Below are 25,255 nucleotides of genomic sequence, written 5' to 3'. Positions count from 1 at the left end.
CCAACCCCACCTCTTAACCCACCTCCCACTAACCACATTAAAATAATACCCCACTATCAACTACTACCTATTAAATTAAATAAGTCAATTTAAGTCCCTTAAACTCTGTGCCGGTTAAACCGGGTCGAGTATTCTGGGACGGAGAGAGTAGTACATAATACATACTTATTGTGTAAAAATTATTAGGTGCTTCCGAGTACACCATGTAATCGAGAGTATTTTTATGCCATGGTTGGTCCCTCTCTCATTTTCTCCTCGCATATAAGGGAAAATGTGAGAGGGCCGATGTACCGTGTACCTGGATGCATCACCTAATATGTTCTATTGATTGTGGAATGTTATTCTTATTTGTGCTTGTATATTTCTCTTATTAATTACTTTGTTCTTCCAAACAACCTTTGTTCTCCTATGGAAAACAAAACATTCAGGTCCATTTGTTCTTTAAAAAAACAAAATCAACCTAATTGCAAGTAATTAATAAGAGAAATAGGATTAGGAGCTTGATAAGATTAGGAAATGCTCTAATTGCAAGTAACTCATCATTTAGTCATGTTAAATTTATAAGGAGTAGATTTTAAGAATTTTTTTTTTACGGGAGATTTTAAGAACTTATTAACCAACGCGCGGATGGTACAGGCGCGTGCACCTAGATCTAGGTGCACCTGCACCAAAACGCAGAAAAATAAGAACAAAACGCAAAAACATAAAAAAGCAACAAAAAACATAAAAGAACACAAAAACATAAAAGAAAGAACATCAAGAATTAAACCAAAAGAACAATAAGTAAAACAGGAAAGAACAATAGCATTGAAAACGCAGAAAAATAAGAACAAAACGCAAAAACATAAAAAAGCAACAAAAAACATAAAAGAACACAAAAATATAAAAGAAAGAACATCAAGAATTAAACCAAAAGAACAATAAGTAAAACAGGAAAGAACAATAGCATTGAAAACCAAAAAAGGTTAAAACAACAAATAAGTAAAAACACGTAAAAGAACAATAAGTAAAAACACGTAAAAGAACATAAAACACTAAAAAGAAAGAACATCAGCAATTAAACGAAAGAACAAACAGAAAAGAACAATCATATTAAAAACCAAAAAGATTAAAACACGTAAAAGAACATAATACACTAAAATGAGAGAAGATCAGAAAGTAAAGGAAAAGAACAAAAAGAAAAAAAGAAAAACACAAACATATTAAAAACCAGAAAGGTTAAAACAAGGAAAGAACGATTTCTCTGCACTTTTAAAAAGAACATGGCAAATGCAACACCAGACGCACAAAAGAAGAAAAGAACCAACGAAAAGAACAACAAAAACGTTAAAAAGTGAAAAAACCGCCAAACAGAAGTTTTTTATTGAAATAATGAACGTGGCAAGAAAAAAACCGCAAAACAGAAGTTTTCCTATGAAAACATAAAACGTGGCAGTTAATTTCTCTCTCCTCAAAATCTTTTAATAAAAAAAAAATTAAATAAGTTACTTGTCTTTCTTTTTGTATTTAAAAAAACGGATATTTCATGAAATACCCCCGAGGTTTAAGTTAATTCACCAGGTACCCTCGTTGTTTCAGTAATCTACCAGGTACCCCTCAGGTTTCATTTTCTCGCATGACTTAACCCTGCCGTTAAGTGGCCGTTAGAAAAAAAAATTTCACCAGGTACCCTCGTAATTTATTTCACCAGGTACCCCTGAGGTTTTTTAGATTTTCACCAGGTGCCCTTGTGCTTTATGGTAATTTCACCAGATACCCCTGCTCACCAACGGCTAGTTTTTTTTAAAAAAACTAGCCGTTGGTAAGCCTTCTCTATTTAAAGGGGGAGCCGCTGCAACTCTTCACTACAAGTTTCTGTTCTTCCCCTTAACCAACTCATATTTTCCCTAATTCCCAACTCACCTTCAAATGAGCTTATATTCTCAATCCCAATCTTCTTCTACAACGTATGAATCCTCATACGTTGTAGTTCCAAACAAAACATGCAACATATGTGGGAAAAAATTTGCAATAAGAAGTTCTGAAACAATGAAAAATCCTCAAAGACTATATTACAAGTGTGACTTATGTGACAACTTCAAGTGGTGCAAGGGAAGCATTAAGCAACCACTGCCAATCAGAAACAACAGAGGTAGCACAAAGGAAGGAGAAATTGAAGAAAACAGAAGCTTGGATGAAGAAATTCACCAAATGAAGAAGAAACTCAAGCAGCAAAAGAAATTAATGCATGGAACTATCAATATTGGCATTGTAATGTTTTTTATTCTAGTATTTGTAATGAGAAAGTGAATGATGACATTTCATCAATAATATGATATTTCATTTCCGAATTAAGTAGCTTTACAAAAGTGTGCCCCCGACACGCAAAAACTTTAAGTGTAGCTCTACAAAAACTTGCTCCCATTGGCAAAAGATATACATGATAAGTTTAGCAAAAAGTTATGCATAAATCACAAAATCAAGTACGCTTCCTTTTTCCCTTACTTGATGCATTACGTTGTTGCTGTGAACTGGAAGCACCTTGATCTCCCCCTTGCTGTGAACCAGCTGCACCAGAACCAGCTGCACCAGCTGCACCAGCAGAACCAGAAGCACCAGCAGCAGCAGCAGCATCCTTCTTTTGCTTTGCTGTGGCCCCACCTCTGCATGTCCTTGCATTGTGTCCCACCTCCTTGCACTTACCACACCTCACAGTGCTATTTCTCTTTCCCCTTTTTGGATCATGTTTACCTATTTTTCTCAGTTTAGGGGGTCTACCTGATGCTCTCTTCATGGGTGGTGGGAGGATAATAGGAAGGTCAAAAGAAGGCCATTGGGTTGGGTCAGGCATGGGGTGTATGTGCTCTGAGTAAGTTAACTTGTATGCTTGCCCTTTGAAGTAGTGAGACACAAAATCAGTAGCCTCAAGTCTTTGGTGGTAAATAACCCTAAGGCCATGTCTGCAAGGTATGCCAGATATTTGCCATACACCACAACCACAAGTCCTTGCATCAAACTTAATAGGGTATTTGACAGCCCCCTCTTTCACTTCATATTCCCCTCCCCCCAGCAACTGTTACAGAACAAAACCTGGTGAAACTAGCCGTTGCTGAGCAGGGGTATCTGGTGAAATTACCATAAAGCACAAGGGCACCTGGTGAAAATCTAAAAAACCTCAGGGGTACCTGGTGAAATAAATTACGAGGGTACCTGGTGAAAAAAAGTTTCTAACGGCCACTTAACGGCAGGGTTAAGTCATGCGAGAAAATGAAACCTGAGGGGTACCTGGTAGATTACTGAAACAACGAGGGTACCTGGTGAATTAACTTAAACCTCGGGGGTATTTCATGAAATATCCGTTAAAAAAATTGAAAAATAGATTACTGTTTAAAATAAAAAAAAATTAAAAAATATAATTTAAGTAAAAACAGTAATAAAAAACAAATTTAAAAATACTAACAACAGATAATAAAAAGAACACAAAGGAGACTCAAACGAACATCATTTTCTTTACTTATAGGCCAAAAGAACAAAAGAGCGGACGAAAAGAACAAAAAAAAAAAAAAGGAAGTTTAAATTTGAAAATACTGTAGCAGTTATTTTCTCTCTCTTCAATTTATCATATATAAATACATCATTGAATGCGACATTTATTTTCACTTTCACACTCAACCTACATGCAAAACCTTCACTCACCAACAATCAAAAAAACAGTGCAAAACCTTTCAAATTATTGCAAATCCGAACTTCTCCAATTTGGAATTCTACTATTTTCACTCTAAAAACTTCCCCAATTTGTTTTTTGGAAGTGATAATCTGGTTACAAAAACTTGAACCCTAACAATTGAAAATGGGGAAATCGAAAAAAGGAGAAGAAGTTGATGCGAAATGTTCTATTGAGTAAGAATTCAACTTCATTTTTCTTTTCTTTTTTCTTGAATTTCAGTTTAATTTTAATTTTTAGAGAATTTCCCATGAATTTTAATTTTCTATAAAATTTCATTTGAAGGGATGATGTTCCTTTGACAACGACTTTATTGAACTTAAGAAACAAAAAGAAGAAAGAGAAAGAAATTACACCAACAATTGATGCGGATTTGTTGGAAGATATCAACAAAGAAGTTTCAGAAACGGAAGAAGAAGAAGAGAGCGAGTAAGTGGATTTTTTAAACAAAAACCTAGGTTCATTTACACCTTCTGTTTGTTCTTTTTGTTTTCCTTAATGTTCTAATTACAATAACGAAACCAAATACATTTTTTAACGAATTTAAAAGTAGATCTACATTTATGTTTTTTTTTAAATGTATTTTAAGTCACTGAATCATACACTTAGAAGAACAATGGTATAGATTTAAAAGAACAACGAATGTTAACTCAAAAGAACAGTGGAAATTTAAATTAAATAAGTAGATCTATGTTCTTTTATTTATTTACTGTCTGTTCTTTTTATTAGCCCTACTGTTTGACGAACAATTCGCCCAGGTTAAAAGAACAACAAATAGACTAAAAAGAACAGTACAATTTTGACGAACTTAAACCTAGATCTATAATTTTGTTCTTATCTATTGAATTTGATCTATGTTCTTTTTTATCTATGTTCTTATCTATAAAAACTTAAAAGAACCAACTGTGCAGGTTTAAAGAACAATCAATGTAGACTCAAAAGAACAACCAATGTACACTCAAAAGAACAGTACAGTATTAATGTAGGCTTAAAAAGAACTATGCATCTAGAAGAAAAGAACAGTCCATGTCTACTTAAAAGATCACTAGGCATTAAAAGAACAATCAATGAAAATTAAAAAGAACAATGTGCTTAGATTTGATGAGATGGTGTTCTTTTTACTTGTTCTTAAATGTATTTTAAAAAATAAAGAACAATCAATCACGGATAAAAGAACAAACCATCTACATTTAAAAGACAAACCTAAAACTGTTAGCACACAGTAAAAGAACACTTAATAAAAAGAACATAAGAAAAGGAACATATAAGCATACCTTGATCAACAGTTGAACAACATTTATCAACAACATCAACATAAATCCTCAGCAAATGATCACAATCCTCTTGAATTTCATTATCTCCTTCAATTTTCTTTCTACGAAAATTAGCAAATTGTATTTTTTCATCTCCTGAGAATTAGTATTCTGATTAATTCACTAATTCTCAAAAAAACAGGAACAATAATGCGAAAAGTTGGAGAGAGAAGAAAGTAGAAATCGCATTTCACTCTTTCTCTCTCTTAAATTCTCTCTTCTGTTGAGAGAAAATAAAACCTCTCATTTTTCTCTCTCTAAAATGTGTTGCTAAAATTATGAAATGATGAATGAATGAGAATATGGAGGACAAACATTATTTATATATTGTATATGAAAAAATAAAAAAAATCAGATGAATAAGATATTGTACAAGGGTGCAGGATGAGAACTGTGCACTTGTTTTTTGTGTTGTTCCTTTTTTCATAATATGTGTTCTTTCCAAAAGCATAGCTGTGTTCTTTTGTACACGACATGTTGTTCTTTTTCCATTACATGTGTTATTTCAAACATTTTTCTGTTGTTCTTTTTTCATAACATGTGTTTTTGGTGTTGTTCTTTTTTTCATGACATATGTTTTTTCATTATAGACTTTCCAAACAAAGGAAAGCATTGCAAGAACAACAGAAGATGGTGCAAGCACTTCAGGAAAAGCTGCTACAACAGGAAAAGCAGCTGGATCTGATTGAACAAAAAAAGAAGGGTGGAGAAGGACAAAAAAATTCCAGCAAAGATCCTGAAAAGCAGGAAGAAACTGAAAAGAAAGAGCATGAAGTAAAAGTGCATGAAGAAGTGAAAGAACCTGAAAAAGAGGAGGCTGAGGTAAAAGTTCCAGAAGAGCTGGATGAACCAGAAAGAAAAGAAAAGAAAACGAACTTAAAAATTACTTTGAGGTATCATCTGTGTTTGTTAATACTATTTCATATTTACATTGTAGTTCTTATTTTCGTTTCTTAAACATACTTTTGCATTTATGTTTTTACTAGAAAGAAAAAAGACGGAGAAGAAGCTGGTGAGGAACCTGAAAAAGCAAAGGGGAAGTCTAGGAAATCAATACCAAACAGGAAAAGGACAAGGTAACTTACATAAATGGTGTTCTTTTTATTTTCTGTGTTTTACTTTTTTTTTACTACTTATGTTCTATTGTTTTGGTCAACAGAAGTCAATTGCTGAAAGAAGAATTTCCCGATCTTATCAAAGAGGTAAAGCAGGAATTGGAAGAGGCACATAAGAAGAAGAGCTTGTTGCCTGCTGAGAAAATTTCAACAAAAAAAGTTGCACCAAATGCTAAGAAGGGGAATGGAGTTACTTTGAAAAAGACTGCAGCACTTAAGGTAAACTTCACATTACCCTTTTTGTATATCTTTTTATTTACCTTAATGTTATATTATAATAGAGATAAATGCTGTGTTTTAAATAAAGAATGTTCTTTTTTTCCTGTCTTGTGTTCTTTACATCATCATTTATGTTCTTTTTTCATTCAGAGGGGTAGCAAAGTTAATCAGATAGTTGTGAGGGAGGTTTATGAAGACGAGGAAGATGAAGAAGGAGGTGAAGAAGAAGGTGAAGAAGTAGAAGAGGAAAGTGAACCCTTAATGAAGAAGGGGAAAAAAGTAGTTGAGAAGGTCAAAAATTTTCTTAAGTTATTTGTTCTTTTTCTTCCATATAATGTTCTTTTACTCCCTGACTAATGTTCTTTATATTTTTTCTTTTTTCCAGAGAGCAACAAGAAGTAAACAAATTGTTGTTTCTGATGAGGTCATGGAGGTGGTGGATGATGAGAAACCAAAATCTTTGGTTGTTGCCAAACCAAAACCTGAAGAAAGGAAACTAAATCTAAGGCAAACTCCGCAATTGATGATGCGATTCTTGAGGGGAATTGCATCTAATGAACCACATGATATAAGAAAACAACAATCCATCGTGGAGTTAGGCTTTGGATCTCTTCTGCAACTTGACATCCCACAAAATGAAAATCCATTCCCGTACGAGTTGGTTAGGAATTTCAACTCGTCCAACCGGTCCTTGCATCTACCAAAGTCTTCCCTTGATATTACTGTAGAGGATGTATAACTGGTGTACGATATACCTATTGGAGGAGCTCCGGTCGTGGAATGGACTGATGAACAAGATCCTAAAGTGTTGAGGGTTTTTGCTGAATTTTGGGCATACTGGAAAGTGAAGTCTGGATGCCCAAAATTGAAAGAAATGGTTGAAAAACTGATCAAAGATGAGACTCCAGTTGATGATAACTGGAAGAGATCTTTCCTAGTGGTTGCAGTTAACACCTGCATTAAATCCACTACTAATTTATCGGTATACATCAAAATTCCTTTGTTTCTCATTAATGTTCTTTTATTTCTCATTAATGTTCTTTTGTTTGCGTATTATGTTCTTTTAAATGTTTATTATTATTTTTATTGTTCTTTTATTTGTTTGTCGAATTCCATGTTCTTTCTTTCTCTTTCACTGTTCTTTTATTCTGTATGATATTCCTTTCTTTTCCATTAAATGTCCTATTGTTGTACTTTCCTTTATATGAATGTTAGTTGTGTTCTTTTCAGTTGTATTCAATATTCTTTTGCTCTTCTTTCATTGTTCTTTTCATTCTCTCTAATGTTCCTTTATTTTCTATTGAATGTTCTATTTTCTTATTCTATTTAAAATCATAATTAATGTTCTTTTCTTTTATATTTTTCTGTTTCAAAAGCCAAACTTCAGATTCCTAGCAAGCACTGTTGACTTGGAGCAAGTGAGGAATCTAAATTGGTGCCAGTATGCATACACCAGCCTTCTTGGGGCAGCTATGTACTGGAATGTGGACCGTAGCAGATGGTTTGCTGGTCCACTACCATTTCTAATGGTAAATTTCAATCATTAAGCTAGCATTTCCCTTTGTTATATATATTACTTTCATCTTCTTCTTTCACCTAACTAACAATAAATTATGTTGTTATTGTTAAATTAGGTATGTTATTTCGATCGGGTGCAGATCATGGAAGAGTACCCTCCAAGGATCTTCCCCCTAATTTCTTGCTGGACAAGAGATATGATAAGCAGCAGGGTACGCAATGACAATGCTACAGGCTTCGGACATGGCTTGATTCTGGACAGAATTCAAGGTCCACCTGAGCTACAACTGTACAGGGAGGAGATGGAGCTGCTCAAACAGCATAAAGCACTCAGTGAACAACCACCACCACTTCTTCTTCAACACCCACAACAACAACAGCAGCAACATGATGAACAACCATCGCAGCAACCACTGCAGCAACCACAACAGCAACATCAACACCAAGAGCCTAACTGGTCCACAAATGATGTGCCCAGAGAACATCAAGGTGCACCAGTGACTCAACTCGGGGATGACAAAGATTTGCCAGAGCAACAGGCAGACCCCAGTGAGAAAGCAAAAGTCCCTTCTACAATTGAGGTAAAAATTAAATTCACTCAACAAAACCATTGCATTTATTTTTTCAACGTTTTTGTTGTAATGTTCTTTTTCCTCCAACAAATGTTCTTTTACGTCCTCAATATAATCTTTTTTCCTACCATGTTTTTTGCTTTCTGTGTTTATGTTCTTTTTATCAAAAACTAGTTCTTTACGTTCTTTTACATGTTCTTTTAAATGTTTATTCATGTTATTTAAGCATGTTCTTTTTTCTTAAAAAGATGTTCTTTACATTTGAATGTTCTTTTATATGTTTAAGCATGTTATTTACATGTTCATTTATCTCTTTAACATGTTCTTTCGATCTTTAACAATGTTTCTAAGCTCTACTTGAATGTTCTTTTAGGAATCTCTCTTGTTATTTTTTCCATTCGAATGTTCTTTTTATTTATCCAGTCCTTATTGTTGTTATTGTTAAACAGGAATTCCATGCTGAATTCACTAAAACCACTACTGAACTCAGTAGTGTCATGAACAAGTTCAACGACTTATTGTCGTTGTCCAGAAAGTTCTTTGACACTACTATTGATGTCAAAAAAAGTCTGCCATTCAATATGGCAAAAATGTGGTCAACATGCTCTGGAACTGAAATTCCAGTTACTTTTGAGAAGGGCAACTCTACAGAAGAGCGGCAAGAAGGAAGGAATACTGAGGAGATTGGTTCAATCCTCAGTCAAGATAAAGAATTTTTCAGCTCAGACTACTTCACAATACTATTTGAGGAAGCAGTACGAAAGGCAACAGAAGGAAATGAAAGAAAGGAAATCGAGGAATCTGAGGATGTTCCATTTGATTTGCCACCATTTTTAACACCTCTGATCATGCCTTCCCAGCCTAATGTATTTGCTGATTTGACATTGAAGCTTGGAATGGTTTCCGATTCAAATCCTCCTCCTCAGGCACACGACTTTGAAGAGGAAATGAGATTAGAAGCAATCTTGGCAAACAAAACTTTGACTGAACGTGATTTGGAGACAATTTCAGGGGACAACAAAGATGAAGCTGAAAAACAACAGCCACCTACAGAAAAAACTGAGTATGCGTTCTTTTAAAACAGTTCACATACACATGTATAATAAATATGTGACTGTTTCTTTCATTATTCACAATGTTCTTTTATAAACAATTATTTGTTTTTTTATTCGTTTGATTTGTTCTTTTTATTAATTCTCTGTCTTTATACAATTATTTAATGGATCTTTTGTTTCTTTTATTCGGAATGTTCCTTTCATATATTTCTTTATGTTCTTTCTATATTTACTTTAATATCTTCCTACTTTTAATATTAACTTATATGTTCTTTTTCATTGCACTTTTGTTCTTTAATTCTTCTCATTGTGTTCTTTGTTCCTCCTCACATGTTCTTTTTTTTTTTGTAATACACAGAGAACCTGAAAATGTGAGATCAGATATGGAAGGTTTAATCCAAGGAGCTGAAGATGGAAAACCAATGTCTCCAACCGTTAGAACTGAAGACTCCGAGTTTCAGACTATGGAAGGTTTAATCAAAGGAGCTGAAGATGGAAACCCCATGTCTCCAACTGTTAGAACTGAAGAATCCGAGTTTAAGACTCCGACTGCCGCTGAGTCGCAGACTAAAATGGAAACTCCATCAATATTCCTGAAGTAAGACTACTGTATTTTATTAAAATATAATTTTCATAATCTTCAATTTAATGTTCTTTTCTTTCTCGCTTTTGTTCTTTTTATTTATAGTAATATATTCTTTTCTTTCCACTCTTTTAGCACTCCAAGTGCGGTGTACTCGCAACCAGAAAATGCACCTACATCTATGAACATAGAGTATGACTACTGCATTTTATTTTATAAGTTATTTTTCGTTTATTATTACAAGTTATTTTTCATTATCATTTATAAAATGTTCTTTTCTTTTCACTTTGTTGTTCTTTTTATTGTTAGTCTGAATTCGTTTTTCCCTCTAATATGTTCTTTTTACTTTATAATGTCTTTGTTTTCATAAGTGAGGAAGAGGATCCAGATAACGTACAAGTACCTAAACTTGTTAAGAGAAAGAAAAATGTTCCCCTCAAGTTACTGTCACCCTTCTTAACTCAGTATTCACACCTACTGGTTGGGGAAGAACAGTTGAATCAAAAGGAAAAGGACATGCGATGCGTACTGGATTATGCCTTTGGAAAGGGAAGCCCAACGTAAGAATTTTATACTATTACAAGTATTTGAATGTAGATGTTCTTTTTGTACATGTTCTTATGGAAATTTTATTTTCATTCTTATAACAGTCAGGTGTTGTACACTGATGATTGGAATATAGTTACCAGAGAAGAGTTTCAAACCCTAGGTATATATTTAATTATTGGAATTTAAAATGTTCTTTTAAATGCTGTTGATGTTCCTTTTACTCATATTTTTGTTCTTTTCCTTTAAAACAGCTCCCAATGTGTGGGTGATGAATAATGTTATTGACACTTTTGCAAGAATACTGAATGATGATCCAGATCAAAGTGTCAAGAGTAACTTGAAGTTCTATTTCTCTACAATCCCTTTCGTAAGTTTTAATATCACTAAAAAATCATATTTTCGTACTTCTTCAGTTATTTTATTATATAACATATATTTAAAATTATTTTTTTCGGTGCAGAATATGCTCTGCCAGAATGAACCGTATGGTGGATCACAGGATAGTCAAGCAACTGAGGGCAAACTCTTAGAAAATTTTATTTTAAGTGTACGCCATGAGTATGTAACTGCTGGTGTGAAGTCTTTGAAGGGATTCCATCTGGTAAAATTATAAAATTGTTCTTTTCTTTTTTACATATGTTCGTTTTCCTTTGTTTAATGTTCTTTTCTCTGCTTGTAGTTGTTCTTTCCAGTCTGGTCTGGTGATCATTTTTATCTCATTGTAATCAACCAAAAGGCGAAGAAGGTGGAGATCATTGACAATCTCTCCTTACCTGAAGGAATTACATATGATGATAAATATAAAACATTTGCAGAAAGAACTGTAAGTCTATTTGAAGAATTTCCTCTTATATATTTTATTTGTTCTTTCCTTTGTTGTTCTTTATTCTTTTACTAAATTAAATGTTCTTTTTTCCTTCCTTTGTTGTTCTTTGTTTCTTTGTTGTTCTTTGTTCTTTGTTCTTTTACTAAGTTAAATGTTCTTTTTATTTCAGTTTGAAGCATGGACAATATTTTGTGAACAAGAAGGACATCCTTTGCGGAAGGCACAGATTTCAGCATATGAAATTGTGTTGCTTGAAATGCCATGGAAGAACAGAACAAACAAGACTGATTGTGGGGTATATGCAATGAGGCATATGGAGACCTACAAAGGCAACCAGACTTGGAATTGTGGCTTCAAAAACACAGATGAAGATGTAAGTAAATTTTGAATATATGTACGTATATTATTTTAATATATAATATTTTATTAATGTACTATTTTATGTTTTCAGAAAGACTTTATTTGCAAGCTGAGAATGCGGTACGGTACTGAAATCTTATTATCCGTTCTGAACAAAAGGCATGAGCTAATGTATCTGGCATTGAAGAGAGCTAATCAAGTTGAATAGTTGGTTGTTTTCATGAAGGCAGAATAATAGTTACCTTTTATTAGAAGTATGCTTTAAAAAACAATGGTATATTTTGTAGATATGGTTATTGTTGGAGTTATGGGTTGTTCTTTTAAACATGTGTGGTGTTCTTTTGGAAACAATTAGATGTTCTAGTAGTTGCAGATAAAGTAGTTTGGATATTTTAAACAAGTATTTCAATTAAAGGTTCAAGTTCTTTTCAATCCCAGACCATGTTCTTCTATATCATGGGATATGTTCTTTCCTTTCCAAAATTCTTTTTATTCTCTTTTAGTAAGTTCTTTTCACATTTAAGCATATACTCCTTTATGCAATAATTTTGCAATCCTAATTGCACAAAAATCAAAACAAAAATAAGAATATATACAACTAAAAATTCTCATTTCAAAATATTGATTGAGCGAAACATCAGTAGCCCGTAAAAATATACATCAAAAGAGTAAAAGAACATTATTGAGAATACAAAAACAAATGATTAAAAACACAATAAACTAAAAATCAAAATATTACCAATCGTAAATGAATCTACAAAGGTTGTATGTGTACTCCAAAATAATCATCTGGAACATATGCTTCCAATTTTGGATTTGAAGATGTTGGATGAACCAAAACCCCACCAACAGGTAAATTTATGATACACTGAAAAAGAACAAAGAAACAATAAGGAAAAAAAGAACATGATAAAGAAGAAAAAAGAACAAAATAGATAATAAAAAAGAACAGTTCAAAAAAGAACATAATAAACATTAAAAGAACAAATAGATGTTCTTTTAAAAAATGAACTGTTTAGCAAAAGAACATAAACAAAAAGACAAAAGAACATATAGAAAGAAAAACGAACAATGATAAACAAAAGGAACAAACTAAAGGAATAAAAGAACAAATAGATTATTAAAAAGAACAATTTGCCAACAGAACATAATAAAGTAAACTAAAAGATCATAAACAAAAAGGATAAATAGAACATAAAAATGGAAAAAAGAACAATGATAAACAAAAAGAACATTCCAAAGTAATAAAAGAACAAATAAATGTTTAAAAAGAACAGTTTACCTGATCAGTAGACTGAGTTTCCTCCCTCAAATTATCAACATGTCTTTCTCTTCTCTTGTTCCAACCTTTCAGTTTATTGCGTTTCTTCTCAACAATTCCTTTAGGTCTCACATTCCTCTCATTAGCCTTTTCAGTCCCGTTCTTAATCTTCCTCTTTCGCTTTGGTGGATTTTGAATCATTGTTGGAATGACTTTTTCAGCAATCGGTTCCACAACATCCGGCAAAACTGTGTCTGTTGAAGGCTCAACGACATCAAGTAGAGTTTCTTCTCGCACATACTTGTTTGATACATTACCATCCCCTTCAACACCACCAATATACTCCTTTACTTTGCATGACATATCCAACACACCCAAATCAATAAGCTTCCTTGCAGCCGGACAATGTTGAGCTTCATTTATAACTTTAATGCAATTTCTTATGCTTTGCATCCTCCAAACTGAAGCAGAAACAACACTTACTTCATTATCTCTGTCTTCTCCTTCTTCAACAATCGTGTTCATAGCCTTTTTGGTCCATCTCTTCATAATGTATTGTTTGGGAATCTCTTCAACATTATGGACAATGAAAACTCGAAGAATATGAGAACAAAGAACTCCTATCTCTCCATATGACTTGCAAGTACAATCAACAACCATCTCTTTCTCATTAAACATCACAACATGTCTAATAAAATCCTTTGTAGGATGCCCAACAATGTACTTAGAAACTGGAAACTCATAGGAAATGCGTTGACACCTCAAACCAATTGCTTTGATGAATCGTTGCTCAAATATCAAATATATTGCAATGGTATACACATCCCGCGCATGCAAACATAACATGTTATCCGCACATGCGTAATATCTATTTCCAGTAGAAGAATTATAATCTCCCTTGTTCTCCTTCTCCATTCATCAATTACATCTAAAAAACACTTATAAAAATCACATAAACCATTCGTTTTATGCAACCTCCTAGAAATAGAATGATTTGTCGTCTCACTCCTTTGAGAAGATAAAATACCCCCAGAAAACCACTCTTTGTTATATGCAGGACACCATTTCTCTTTCAAATCATATAACCTCTCTATCCATTTGTGTGTCTTGCAATTGTAATCAGTCATAAGACTACAAAAGAACATATAACAAAAAAAAAGAACAATAAGTCACACAAAACGTACACACAAAAAAAAACAATAATCTTTGTTATATGCAGGACACCATTTCTCCTTCAAACTATTTAATCTTATTATCCATGAATGTTTAGCGCAATTGTAATCAGCCAAAAGACTACAAAAGAACAAACAAGGAGAACAAAAGAACAATCAGAGACACAAAACGAACACCCTGAGTAAAACAAAGAACAAATGAAGACAAAAAAAGAACAATATACAGTACAATAAAACTTGAAAAGAAAGTACACACAATCACAGTTCAAGAAGTATGGACTCTATTAAACAAAGAAAAGAACATTAAAATACCAGATTAAAAGAACAAGTTTCATCAACCATGAAAAGAACACTATTTAACATTACAAAAAACATGTTGTCGAATGAAAAGAACAAAACAAAATTTTAAATACTAATCAGTCTATTAGCAAAATAATTTTTACCTATTCCAATAATGCTCGAACTCAGCAACTGTGTCAATATATTTCAAAACATAATCAAACCGACGTTTGAAACCTTCTTTGGCCATAACACCTTTGATGTTTACAACAACATTTTCCCCAATGTGCCATGTACACAACCGATGCCTCGATTTTGGAAACACTTCCCTAAAAAAACATAAACCAAAAAAATAGATAAAAATATAAACTAAACAGAAAGACAAAAGAAAAAGAACATAAAAAATAGTACAAAAATACAAAAGAACAAAAATGTTTGATGAACGAACATACAAACAACCTAAAAGAACTTTACCTTATAGCCTTGTCCATGGCAGAAGATTGATCAGTCATGATAGTCACAGGTTGCTTCCCTCCCATTGAAGTCAAAAAAGAATTAAAAAGCCAGTCAAAAGTACCTGCCTTCTCATTCAATATAAAACCCACTCCAAACATGATATTTTGAGTGTGAAGATTCATTCCAACAAAAGACCCACAAATCATATCGTATTTATTAGTACGATAAGTTGTATCATGAATCAATAAATCACCAAAAGCTTCATAATCAGACCGCATTCTTCCATCTCTCCAAAAAAAATTGATCAACTGATTCTCTTCATTCAATTGAAAATCATAATAAAAATCATGTTCTTTAGCTTGCCTCATAGCGAACCATCTGATCAACTGATTTGAATCACAACCATCCAACTTTTTCTTCTTCTCTGCCAAAACAGCATCATACGCGTCAGGAACAGTGAACCCTAAATTCGCCTCACCACCAACTTCTTTCCTCATAGCTCTAAGAACATCAGCAAGCTTCGTGCCACTACAAGTAAAAGTAGTAAGAAAAGCCAATTGTTCTTTTGAAATGTGCCTATGTGACCTAATAAGGTGTCTCTTATTAGCAGGAACCATTGAATGGTTATGCAGACGGGAATGTTTAGAAAGAACATACACTCCAGTTTTCTTATCAACATCAAACTGAACTGAAGCCTTGCATCCAGTTCTCCTATCAATTTTTTTAAAGGATTTAGGCACAACACCATCTGGATTTTTAAACCCCTCGTATGCACAAACAAAAAACCGTTGTCGAACTATTCTAGTACCACTTCTATACTCCTTTTTACCCTTCCTAGTACCAAAACCATTCCTAAATGCATGACTGTTGTATAACTCATACGCCTCATCATCATCCTTAACTACACTTCCCTCTAATGAAACTGGTTCTTCAAAATCTGCATGACGATAAAAAAGAACACAAAGAACATCATAAGTATGATAAAGGAACAAACACAAGACGTAAACGAACATTGTGATAAACAAGTAAAAGTACAATTCATGTACCTTGGCCAACAACCACATAGGATTCTGGATCCTCATTAGCATCATTTTGTTCTGAATTATTAACTGCATTATTTAATATATCTGGAAATTTATAAAATAAAAAAAATCAGAAAAAGAAAAGAACAGAAGAACTTAAAAGAACAGTAGCCATTAAAAAGAACAATGCACCAAGAGTAAACGAACAATCCATGTAGACTGAAAAGAACACTAGGCATGAAAAGAACAATCAATGAAGAGTTAAAAGAACAATCAATTAGTCAATCAAAAGAACACATTAAAACTTAAAAGAACAATTTGGGCAGATATAAAAGAACAACCAATAAAGAATAAAAAACAACAGTACCTATTAGAAAAGAACAATGCATCAAGAGTAAATTACACACTCCAACTAGACTGGAAAGAACACTACGCATTAAAAGAACAATCAATAAACAGTTAAAAGAACAATCAGTTTTGTCAATCAAAAGAACACATTAAAACCTAAAAGAACAATATCGGCATAAATTATCAACAATCAGTTTTGTCAATCAAAAGAACAATGTAAACTCATAAAAACATAAAAGAACAAAATAGTTATTACAGAATCAGTTTCACCACATAAATGAAATAAATGCGAAATCAACGAAAAAACCAATTCGTAACCTTCATTATCAACAATCACCAAAATCAACGAAGAATGAGATTCAAAATTAAATTAATCAAACTAATTACAATCACAAAAAACATAAAAAGTACGATTATTATGAAATCGAAATCATAAAATCAAAGAAAAATGCAACTCGTTATTACAAATTGAAAGAATACCTTCGTAACTCTGATTTTCAGCTGAAGAATTCAGATGACAAGAAAAAGAATCATTCGAAATTGATGTTGAAACAGAGAAATCATGGAATATTTGAGAATTTTCCATCAGTTTCTCTCTCTAAAAAAAATTTATGCACAAATGTAAGCTTTCTCTCTCCTATTCACACTTTTTGAATTCAAAATTATGAAGCCCAGACATATAAATACCCGCAAAAAGGAGCGAACAACAAAAAAAATCGCGAAAACTAAACAGGGAAGAACAGAGCACATGATGTTCTTTTGTATTGTGAGACTTGTTCTTTTTAACTGCAGAATTAATGAAAATACGCGTTTTGTTTTAAAATGTTTGCGTTTTAATCCCGGTGCACCTAGATCTAGGTGCACACGCCTGCACCATCGAAATTGCGCTTATTAACTCCTCCCTTCACCATTTAATAGTGACTATGTCATTGAATTGAATCTAATATATATGTATATATATATAAGGGGTATTTTCAAGAGTATTTAGAGCGTCCACGTAAGATTGTCCAGTCACATAATTAAATATTAATTTTATTTTTAAATGATAAATAATGAGATAAAATTGAATATAATAGGAGTCAAATACTGGTAAAAGACAATAAGAGATAAATTTTGCTAGGAGTCTAAATAATAAATAAATACTTAGTAAAAGATAATAATAGATAAATTTTATTAGGAGTCAACTAGCATGTTCTATATAATGACGAGGTAGTCAATTATGACAACCCAACCCCTTTCACGACGGGCTTGTGACGGAATCACGTTTTAAAAAAAAATTCATTAACGAAGGGCTATTTATGACGGGCCCAAATCCCGTGTTTTAAGTGAAATATTTTACGACAGAGTGTCTAATTACTGAGATGATCGATATATGTGATGAGGTAGTCAATTATGACGACCTAACCCCCTTTCAGGACGGGCTTGTGACGGAATCACGTTGTAATTGTTCTTTTACGACGGAAAATCCTGTCATTAATATTTTTATCCCATAAAAAAAGTAACAAATCATACATTCCCTCTGTAATTTTATTGTATTAATCCGTACATCGCACAGGCTTAATTCAAGTATTGATTTAATTTAAACCTATAATTATACACCGTACTACGTACTTTTTAATACGCAGTACTATATTCTAAAAAATTCAAATTAAATAAGCAACAATAAATCATAAATAATTTTAGTTTTACCTAAGACAATTAAGTTAATCGAAATCATACTAGGGAAAAAAATCATATCGGGCCATATATCATACTCCGCATTGTATTAGAAGAAAATCTATTACTATATACTAAAAGAGACACCAGGAATGACACATGTCATTTCCAGGTGAAAAATTTTCCCGCCAAAAACTCTTTCCTAAAAAACATATTTATTTTTTTTATTTTCTCTCCTTTTGTATAAATGTTTATTTATGGAAAAAAATATAGGAGTATGGATTATGCCATTATTAAAGTTTTGGTAATATTTTAGTCAAACTGTCATATCAATAATAGAAAATATTCTTACTCAATATTTTGGCCAAATTAGCATATTAAATATATTAAAAAAATTTAGTCAGATCATTATATTAAACATATCAAATATATAATACGTAGTAAGTTAAAATATGATAAAATGAGTCCATTCGAGATTATTAATTACGCAATAGATTTAAGGATAAATAATTCAATTAATTTTTTTATAAAATAGATAGTCAAATAATAATTTTCAAATATCCGTGCGTGCACGGGACCTAATCTAGTAAACCCTAAGAGCATCTCCAATAGTAAGCTAATTTGATAATTAGCTTGTTATGCCACATAAGATTTTAAGCTATTTTATTGTTTAGCAAATTTGTGCTCCAATGGCTAGCAACTAGCTTGTTATTTAAATTTGTCCCACTTGTCCACTTGTCAATTAATTATTTGGCAATTTTGAGAGCTAATTGTCAAGCAAATTAGCTTGTTTAAGCTAATTTGCTTGGCCACGCTAATTTATTAGTTTCACTCCAATGGTCTAGCTATTAGCTTGAAACCTTTATAAATTTCAAGCTAGTCCCTAGCTACAACCATTGGAGATGTTCTAATGGCCTAACATTTATCATCTGCTCACATATTACGGAGTACTTGTTAGAAATACTCCCTTTGTTTCTAAAAGATTGCCGCAAATCACAATGTTCACTTTTTTAAGAGAGAAGGCAAAAGAAAATTAAGCAAGTGAGTCGATATTGTTGTTTTTTTGCTCAAATAAATATTAATGTCTGAGAGGAAATTTGTGAGGATCACATACTATAAATGGTATGGGATAAATTCAAAAGGACCGATCGAAATAAAAATTAGGGCGATCATTTAAAGGAAAGGGGATTAACTAATTAATAATACTCCCTCCGTCCCTTAATACTTGCACCGCTTTCCTTTTCGGGCCATCCCTTAATACTTGCAACACTTCTATAAATGGAAATTTATACCTATATTATATTATTTCTCACACTTACTTACTAACCCCACCTACATCCCTATTCCCTACAAAAAATCATTTAAAAATTCACACCCCCACTCACCACTCTCCACCTCTTACACATTTCGCATTAACTATATTAAAAAATACTCCATTATCAACTTACACCCATTAAATTAATAAGTCAATTTCAATGTTTTAAACTCCGCACCGGTCAAACCGATGCGAGTATTAAGGGACGGAGGGAGTATGACCCATGAGTCCATGACACTTTGTGGTAGTGGGATGGTCATCATTACCTGCGTTTTGTTCTTCTCAGTGTTCATCTGTTGGTTTACACAAAGGTCCAGTTAGTAACTTAGTACCGGATATCAGCATATGTATGGTCTGCTCACAGATGGTTGACAGATAGTACTAGTTTAAGTAGGTCATTAAGTTCTCCCGTGAACCAATCATTTAAAAAACATAAATCTTGAACCCATATTTTATTCTATGTTTACCATGGAACAACGAGGGTCTTTTTGAAAATAAGAAAAAGAAAAAGTTTGCTCTAAAAATTTACGGTTATTTCATGAAATACCCCGAGTTTTGAAGTAATTCACCAAATGCCCATCAAGTTCCAATAATTCACCAAATACCCCTGACAATTGACTTAATGCCCCAAATACCCTTACGGATAACGGTCCGTTCGTCCGCCGTTAGCCTAGTTTCATAATTCACCAAATGCCCCTTTTTAAAAAAATTATTTCACCAAATACCCCTATTATTAAACTAATTTCACCAAATGCCCCAACCTTAAAAATAGTTATTCTGATGTTTTAACGGCTAGCTTTTTCGTTTGAAAATTAGTCGTTGCTTATTGTTTTCTTATGCCTTCTTGATCCACTAAAGTTGTGATAATATCTAAAGGCTAATTTTGAACAAACGTAGTACGAAGAGAAAATAATAATGTTGATTGTGTGTTCCACTCAATACAAAGCTACGCAATTTATAGGTATCAAAATAACAAACTAAGCCTTATAATAAGGGAGAAAGATACTTATGAAATGAATCCAAGCAACAAAGAAAATCAATGTTCTGATTAACGAGTGGGATATCTTGAAATGACAATTTGTACATTAAACCCAAGGCATAATCCAAAGAGAAGCTACTAGGAAACTTATTTCTGATTTACAGCTACGATGCCAATTATGAGCTTTGGATCTATTGATGTCACAAGGAAATTTGACAGACATCAACTCATCGTACACAAATTCAACTCCACCGCTTCAACCCAGGGACGGGAAACACTTGAGGAGAATCTCAGAACCTGTTTCGAGCTCCTGTTCTAATAAGGTCAGTGGAGGAACCAATCTCACTATTTTCCTTTTCTAGCAGTTAATATTAACAATTTAACATTCCTAAATTTCGACAAGCATCAACTAGCGGGCCAACTTGTACATCCAACTCTATACCAATAATAAGACCCTGCCCTCGGACTTCTTTCACATGTTGTTTGCCTCCCAATTTCTTTGCTAAGAGTTCTCTGAAGTCTTGACCTTTCTTTGCTAAAAGTACTTGCTTACTCTCCTGAGTCCTAAGTTCTGCCTGTCCATCCCAAACCATGACATAAATAGGATTAGCCTTTCTTCATTTCAAAATCAAAGTAAGATGCCTTGTATTGACATTACAATATTAGCTTTTTCTTCATTTGCTTCAAGTCCTATTGCATCTTACTGTTTCCCCTATTTTCAGTACTTTCTCCTTCGTCTAAGCTTCCCCTGTATTGTCCCTTCATGCTGCTGCCCTCTGTTTTCTTGCTCAACTACTCCCTTGCACCATCTCAGATTGTTGCAAGGATCACACTTGTACACTTGTAGCACAACCTTTGCGGATTGAGTGTTGTATCGGAGCTTCAGATGACAAATTTCCTATCACAATAGCAAAATTGGTTAGGTACTCTAATATATGTGGACTCATTGTGTGTGGATGATGAATTTGAAACAAAACTCATGACACAAATCTAATGCAATTAGAAAAACAAATAAAAACAACATCTAAATTACAAGAAACATCCAGAAAGTGGGTTTTTATAGCCAAGCAAGACCAACAACTACTTTTCAAACGAAAAAACTAGCCGTTGGAACATCAGAATAACTACTTTTAAGTTTGGGGCATTTGGTGAAATAAGTTTAATAATAGGGGTATTTGGTGAATTATGAAACTAGGCTAACGGCGGACTAACGGACCGTTAAAAGTAAGGGTATTTGGGGCATTAAGTCAATTGTCAGGGGTATTTGGTGAATTATTGGAACTTGATGGGCATTTGGTGAATTACTTCAAAACTCGGGGGTATTTAATGAAATATCCGAAAAATTTAATACTCCGTATTGTTTTGAAATGAATCTTTGTAATACGGAGTACTACGGAGTATTTGCATAAATATTAAGATAAAAAAGGAGATTGTATAAAATGTAGGTAAATATAATAAAATATGGATAAAGTAAGAGAAATGTGTAAAAGTGTTGATGGGTGTAAGAAAAAATAAAAGTAAGAAAAAAGTGAGTGAAAAATTGTAAATGTAGCGGGATAGAAGGATAAGGTAGTAAATATTAATGTCCAAAAATAGTAAAACACAATGTAAACAACAATATCAAACTAACTAAAACAAAAACTGTAAAATTCATTTTGAAATAAAGGTAGTACTTCCTCCGTCTTTTAATACTCGCAACGTTTGGACTTTTGCCACTATTCATATAATCTACTTTGACTATTCGTAGTGTTTTTTATATAAGATAAAACATAGTCATGTGAGATCTTGTTAGATTCGTCTCAATGAGTATTATCAAAATATCAACTTTTTATAATTTTTGCATAAAGAGAATTTAAGATATAAATGATCAAAGTTGTGCATTGGCATGCGTGAAACTTACAAACGTTGCGAGTATTAAAAGACGGAGGAAGTATATAAATTAAACACTTTTTCCCTAGGCAAACCCATTTTAGAGTGAAGGACAGTATTAGTGTTTAGTTTAAATCCAATTCATTGTCGACATACTTCATGAACCCTAGACTGTGATACCATAATGATTTTTTGTTGTCATGGGGCTTAGGTCGTGCACAACAAGAAAAAGACTCGCTCTACAAGAGGAGTACATAGCTCATTAAGTCTTCTAAAGTGATTCACCCTCGATCTCATCTTTTATTAATGTGGGACAATTCATTTGTGTTGTTTGGGAAGGTTAATTATGTGTTAACATATGTTGTTATTAACTTATTTTTAATAACCCAATATGGCAATCAGTTTCATTTTTGGTATATTACTAGATATTTATTTAGGAAATATATTGTATTCCTATTTTACGAGTTATAATTTAAGGATAGATTTGCTAGTATATTGGTTTCTCCTAAATTGTAATATTCTCGTAATATTGTGTTTCCTAATACTAGGACTAGGGTTAGGAAGTTTGGGTATATAATTTAATAGGGACTTATATACCATTATAATTGACATGCTGGAGATCATGAGTTTGAGCATAGTTTGAGAGAAACACTTGTGAGGTTGATTGATTGTATTATTAATAACGGTTTTGATTAATAATACAAGTTGGGACGTGTGTATACCACATTATTTATGTTGTGTGTGTTTTGTCTAGATTGTTATCTCGTACTATTCCTAACAAGTGGTATCGAAGCTAAGGTTTGTGATGGAAAAAGTTGGTGGAAGGTTCGAGATTCAATTGTTTAATGGAAGGACGAACAATTTTGTCTTATGGCAGAGCGCAGTGAGAGATCTCCTAATCCAACAAGGGTTGTATGGAACCCTTGAAGATAATAAGCCTACCGAAGTAAAAAAGGCAAAGTTGGAAGACATGAAGTTACGTGCGGCATCGACAATCCGGTTGGCCCTTGCACCGAAAATTGAGTATGATGTTCTTGAGGAAGATAACCCTAAAAGTTTGTGGGAGAAGTTGACAAAGACATATCAGTCCAAATCTTTGACAAACAAGTTATTTCTCATGAAAGATTTGTTCGGACTCGATCGAGATGGAAGAAGATGGAGTTTTGAGAGATCATATGAATCGTTTTAATGGCTTGATCAACCAACTGAATAATTTAGATGAAAAATTAAAGGATGGGGACAAAGCTATTCTTCTACTTGTGTCTCTACCAAAGAAGTATAATACTGTGATTACATCTTTGTTGGTGGGGAAAACGAAGTTGGCTTTGGAAGAGACCATTGTTGTTCTTCTAGAGAACGAAAAATTGATGAAGCAAGGATCGGATGACTCATCAGATGGAGGAGCATTCGTGGTAGATGCATGTGGCAGGAGCACTACTAGAAAAATGGTTTATAACGACGAACTTTTTCTTCGTTATAAGGCCAAAAAGTTGTCGTTAAAACCTTTAACAAAGAACAAAGTTCGTCGTTAGTTTTGTCGTAACAGGTTCCGACGTTATTGGTTTTAACGACAATGTTCGTCGTGAATTTTAAACGACGAAATGATGTGTTCGTCGTTCCTTATTAACGACAAAATAGTTTGTTCGTCGTTCATTTATTACGACGGTTTAATTTGTTGTCATTATTGTGCATTCAATAACATCGAACAGATAAAGAATAACGACCAACTAAATCGACGTAAAAAGAAATTCAATATACCACCAAATTTGAATTGTAGTCCAACAACAACAAACATATTTTGTCGTTAATGGAGTATATAAAAAACATTGTTCATCGTTTCAACTGGTTAAACCTGCTATTTTATTCAATATTTCAAAATACATAATAAACTAAATTTTCGTTAAACAAAATCAATAATAATTATGATAAGGTTCAACAACACAACCAAACATCCACACTAAAGATCAAATTTCATGTTCTAAACTAGAGGAATATCTAAACAACTCCCTGTTCTTAAACTTCAAAAAACACCTACATCAATAACTCTAAACCGATATAAAGCGTGTTAAATACCCATCTTTAAGTACTAGGACATTTCTGAACCTTCTTGTGAAGTAGGAATTGCAACATTAAGTTGTGACACCAACATATCTTCGAATATTTTCATTTTAGACTCAACCAAAGTAATATGGCCTTCATTTCGTTGTTTTCTTCACTTCCTCCACGTGACATGCAACTGCAAGAACTTTGTTCTGGTGGATTCATTGTTGTCCCTTTGTATTTTTAAACTTTATTCCTCCTTTAAAACCTATAACTCGATCTGGAGATTGGATTTTAAAATCTTCTGTGCTACCTATACATCGCACAAAAAAATCACATAAATAACAAGAAAAGTAAATTTGTAAAGTAAAACAAGAAATTATGCAGAGTAGTCTATCTATAAAGTTTACAAGAGACTTTGTGGGCCTTCCAAGAATGTAAAAACATTAGGCTTGTTGATACTGATAAATGCTAGATTTTTGGTTCTGTTTCAGAGAATCAAATTCATACTTTAGTGTGTGTGTGTGTGTGCGCGTGCAGAGATGCAGGGAAGAAATGTCATAGAAGTTTGTTACTGTTCAGACATCTCAACCTCCACAGATCCATCAGTTTCTTCTCTTCATCATACACAACTCAACCCGATTACCTGACGCTTGCTTCAGCGGCCTAAATATCACACGTTTTCCTTCGCTATGATATAATAAATCATATTTGGAAAAGAATCTAAGCTGGATAGAAACCCTGAAAAACATCTTGCAGACACAAAAATTTCAAATGGAGCTAGGTGAGAGCAAAATCAAACGTGAAAGACAAAACTCTAAGAATTATGCATACGGAACAATAGTTGTAATGAGAACTGAGTTACATGTTGATGATTTCCAACAAACAAATCCTTGGTTGGTCAAAGTTCAGTGCAGAACTTGTAAGTTTATATAAGTTAAGAGAACCGAACTTGTATATCCAATAGAACAATAAAAGGCTGCTAATAATGTGAAAAAAGGTATCATGTAAGACATTAAAAGGAATAACGGATACTCACTTTCAG

General features: G+C 33.1%; 4 protein-coding genes across 4 annotated transcripts; 3 read left to right on the top strand and 1 right to left on the bottom strand.

Annotated features, from left to right (window-relative positions):
• The first annotated feature begins 3,387 nt into the window (after window positions 1-3,387).
• LOC110790050 (uncharacterized) lies at window positions 3,388-7,089 on the top strand. The gene is made up of 7 exons (XM_056829487.1): window positions 3,388-3,879; window positions 3,989-4,132; window positions 5,607-5,909; window positions 6,003-6,092; window positions 6,176-6,350; window positions 6,501-6,641; window positions 6,736-7,089. Exons 1-7 carry the CDS (start codon window positions 3,830-3,832, stop codon window positions 7,087-7,089), a joined length of 1,257 nt encoding a protein of 418 aa, XP_056685465.1. The 5' UTR covers window positions 3,388-3,829.
• A 76-nt stretch (window positions 7,090-7,165) lies between these two features.
• LOC130461996 (uncharacterized) lies at window positions 7,166-9,645 on the top strand. Its single transcript, XM_056830326.1, has 4 exons — window positions 7,166-7,332; window positions 7,727-7,879; window positions 7,985-8,449; window positions 8,890-9,645. Exons 1-4 carry the CDS (start codon window positions 7,225-7,227, stop codon window positions 9,517-9,519), a joined length of 1,356 nt encoding a protein of 451 aa, XP_056686304.1. The 5' UTR covers window positions 7,166-7,224; the 3' UTR covers window positions 9,520-9,645.
• A 233-nt stretch (window positions 9,646-9,878) lies between these two features.
• LOC130461394 (uncharacterized) lies at window positions 9,879-11,185 on the top strand. Its single transcript, XM_056829486.1, has 7 exons — window positions 9,879-10,093; window positions 10,214-10,270; window positions 10,450-10,638; window positions 10,729-10,787; window positions 10,879-10,994; window positions 11,088-11,135; window positions 11,174-11,185. The coding sequence occupies exons 1-7, from the start codon at window positions 9,879-9,881 to the stop codon at window positions 11,183-11,185; spliced, it is 696 nt and encodes a 231-aa protein (XP_056685464.1).
• Window positions 11,186-12,567: 1,382 nt separating this feature from the next.
• Window positions 12,568-17,227, bottom strand: LOC110804655 (protein FAR1-RELATED SEQUENCE 5-like). The gene is made up of 7 exons (XM_056829485.1): window positions 16,832-17,227; window positions 16,028-16,108; window positions 15,000-15,918; window positions 14,690-14,854; window positions 13,919-14,205; window positions 13,096-13,805; window positions 12,568-12,681 (listed from the first exon to the last, which is right to left on the bottom strand). The coding sequence occupies exons 1-7, from the start codon at window positions 16,935-16,937 to the stop codon at window positions 12,568-12,570; spliced, it is 2,382 nt and encodes a 793-aa protein (XP_056685463.1). The 5' UTR covers window positions 16,938-17,227.
• Between the last annotated feature and the right edge of the window lie 8,028 nt (window positions 17,228-25,255).

Source organism: Spinacia oleracea, chromosome 5, assembly GCF_020520425.1.
Source record: "Spinacia oleracea cultivar Varoflay chromosome 5, BTI_SOV_V1, whole genome shotgun sequence".
Taxonomy (NCBI): Eukaryota; Viridiplantae; Streptophyta; class Magnoliopsida; order Caryophyllales; family Amaranthaceae; genus Spinacia; species Spinacia oleracea.
Note: the sequence above shows the minus strand (reverse complement) of the source record. Positions and strands in the feature narration are given on the sequence as shown.

Bases quoted from the DNA above. Each gene is read 5' to 3' on its own strand.
- LOC130461996 (XM_056830326.1), top strand. From the start codon at position 7,225: ATGGTTGAAAAACTGATCAAAGATGAGACTCCAGTTGATGATAACTGG. The intron at 7,333-7,726 runs GTATACATCAAA...CTGTTTCAAAAG, and splicing joins AATCCACTACTAATTTATCG to CCAAACTTCAGATTCCTAGC. The intron at 7,880-7,984 runs GTAAATTTCAAT...TTGTTAAATTAG, and splicing joins GTCCACTACCATTTCTAATG to GTATGTTATTTCGATCGGGT.
- LOC110804655 (XM_056829485.1), bottom strand. From the start codon at position 16,937: ATGGAAAATTCTCAAATATTCCATGATTTCTCTGTTTCAACATCAATT. The intron at 15,919-16,027 runs GTACATGAATTG...ATCGTCATGCAG, and splicing joins CTATGTGGTTGTTGGCCAAG to ATTTTGAAGAACCAGTTTCA. The intron at 13,806-13,918 runs GTTATGTTTGCA...ATGAGTTTCCAG, and splicing joins TACGCATGTGCGGATAACAT to TTTCTAAGTACATTGTTGGG.
- LOC110790050 (XM_056829487.1), top strand. From the start codon at position 3,830: ATGGGGAAATCGAAAAAAGGAGAAGAAGTTGATGCGAAATGTTCTATT. The intron at 5,910-6,002 runs GTATCATCTGTG...TGTTTTTACTAG, and splicing joins AACTTAAAAATTACTTTGAG to AAAGAAAAAAGACGGAGAAG. The intron at 6,351-6,500 runs GTAAACTTCACA...TTTTTCATTCAG, and splicing joins AAAAGACTGCAGCACTTAAG to AGGGGTAGCAAAGTTAATCA.
- LOC130461394 (XM_056829486.1), top strand. From the start codon at position 9,879: ATGGAAGGTTTAATCCAAGGAGCTGAAGATGGAAAACCAATGTCTCCA. The intron at 10,094-10,213 runs GTAAGACTACTG...CCACTCTTTTAG, and splicing joins ACTCCATCAATATTCCTGAA to CACTCCAAGTGCGGTGTACT. The intron at 10,271-10,449 runs GTATGACTACTG...TGTTTTCATAAG, and splicing joins CCTACATCTATGAACATAGA to TGAGGAAGAGGATCCAGATA.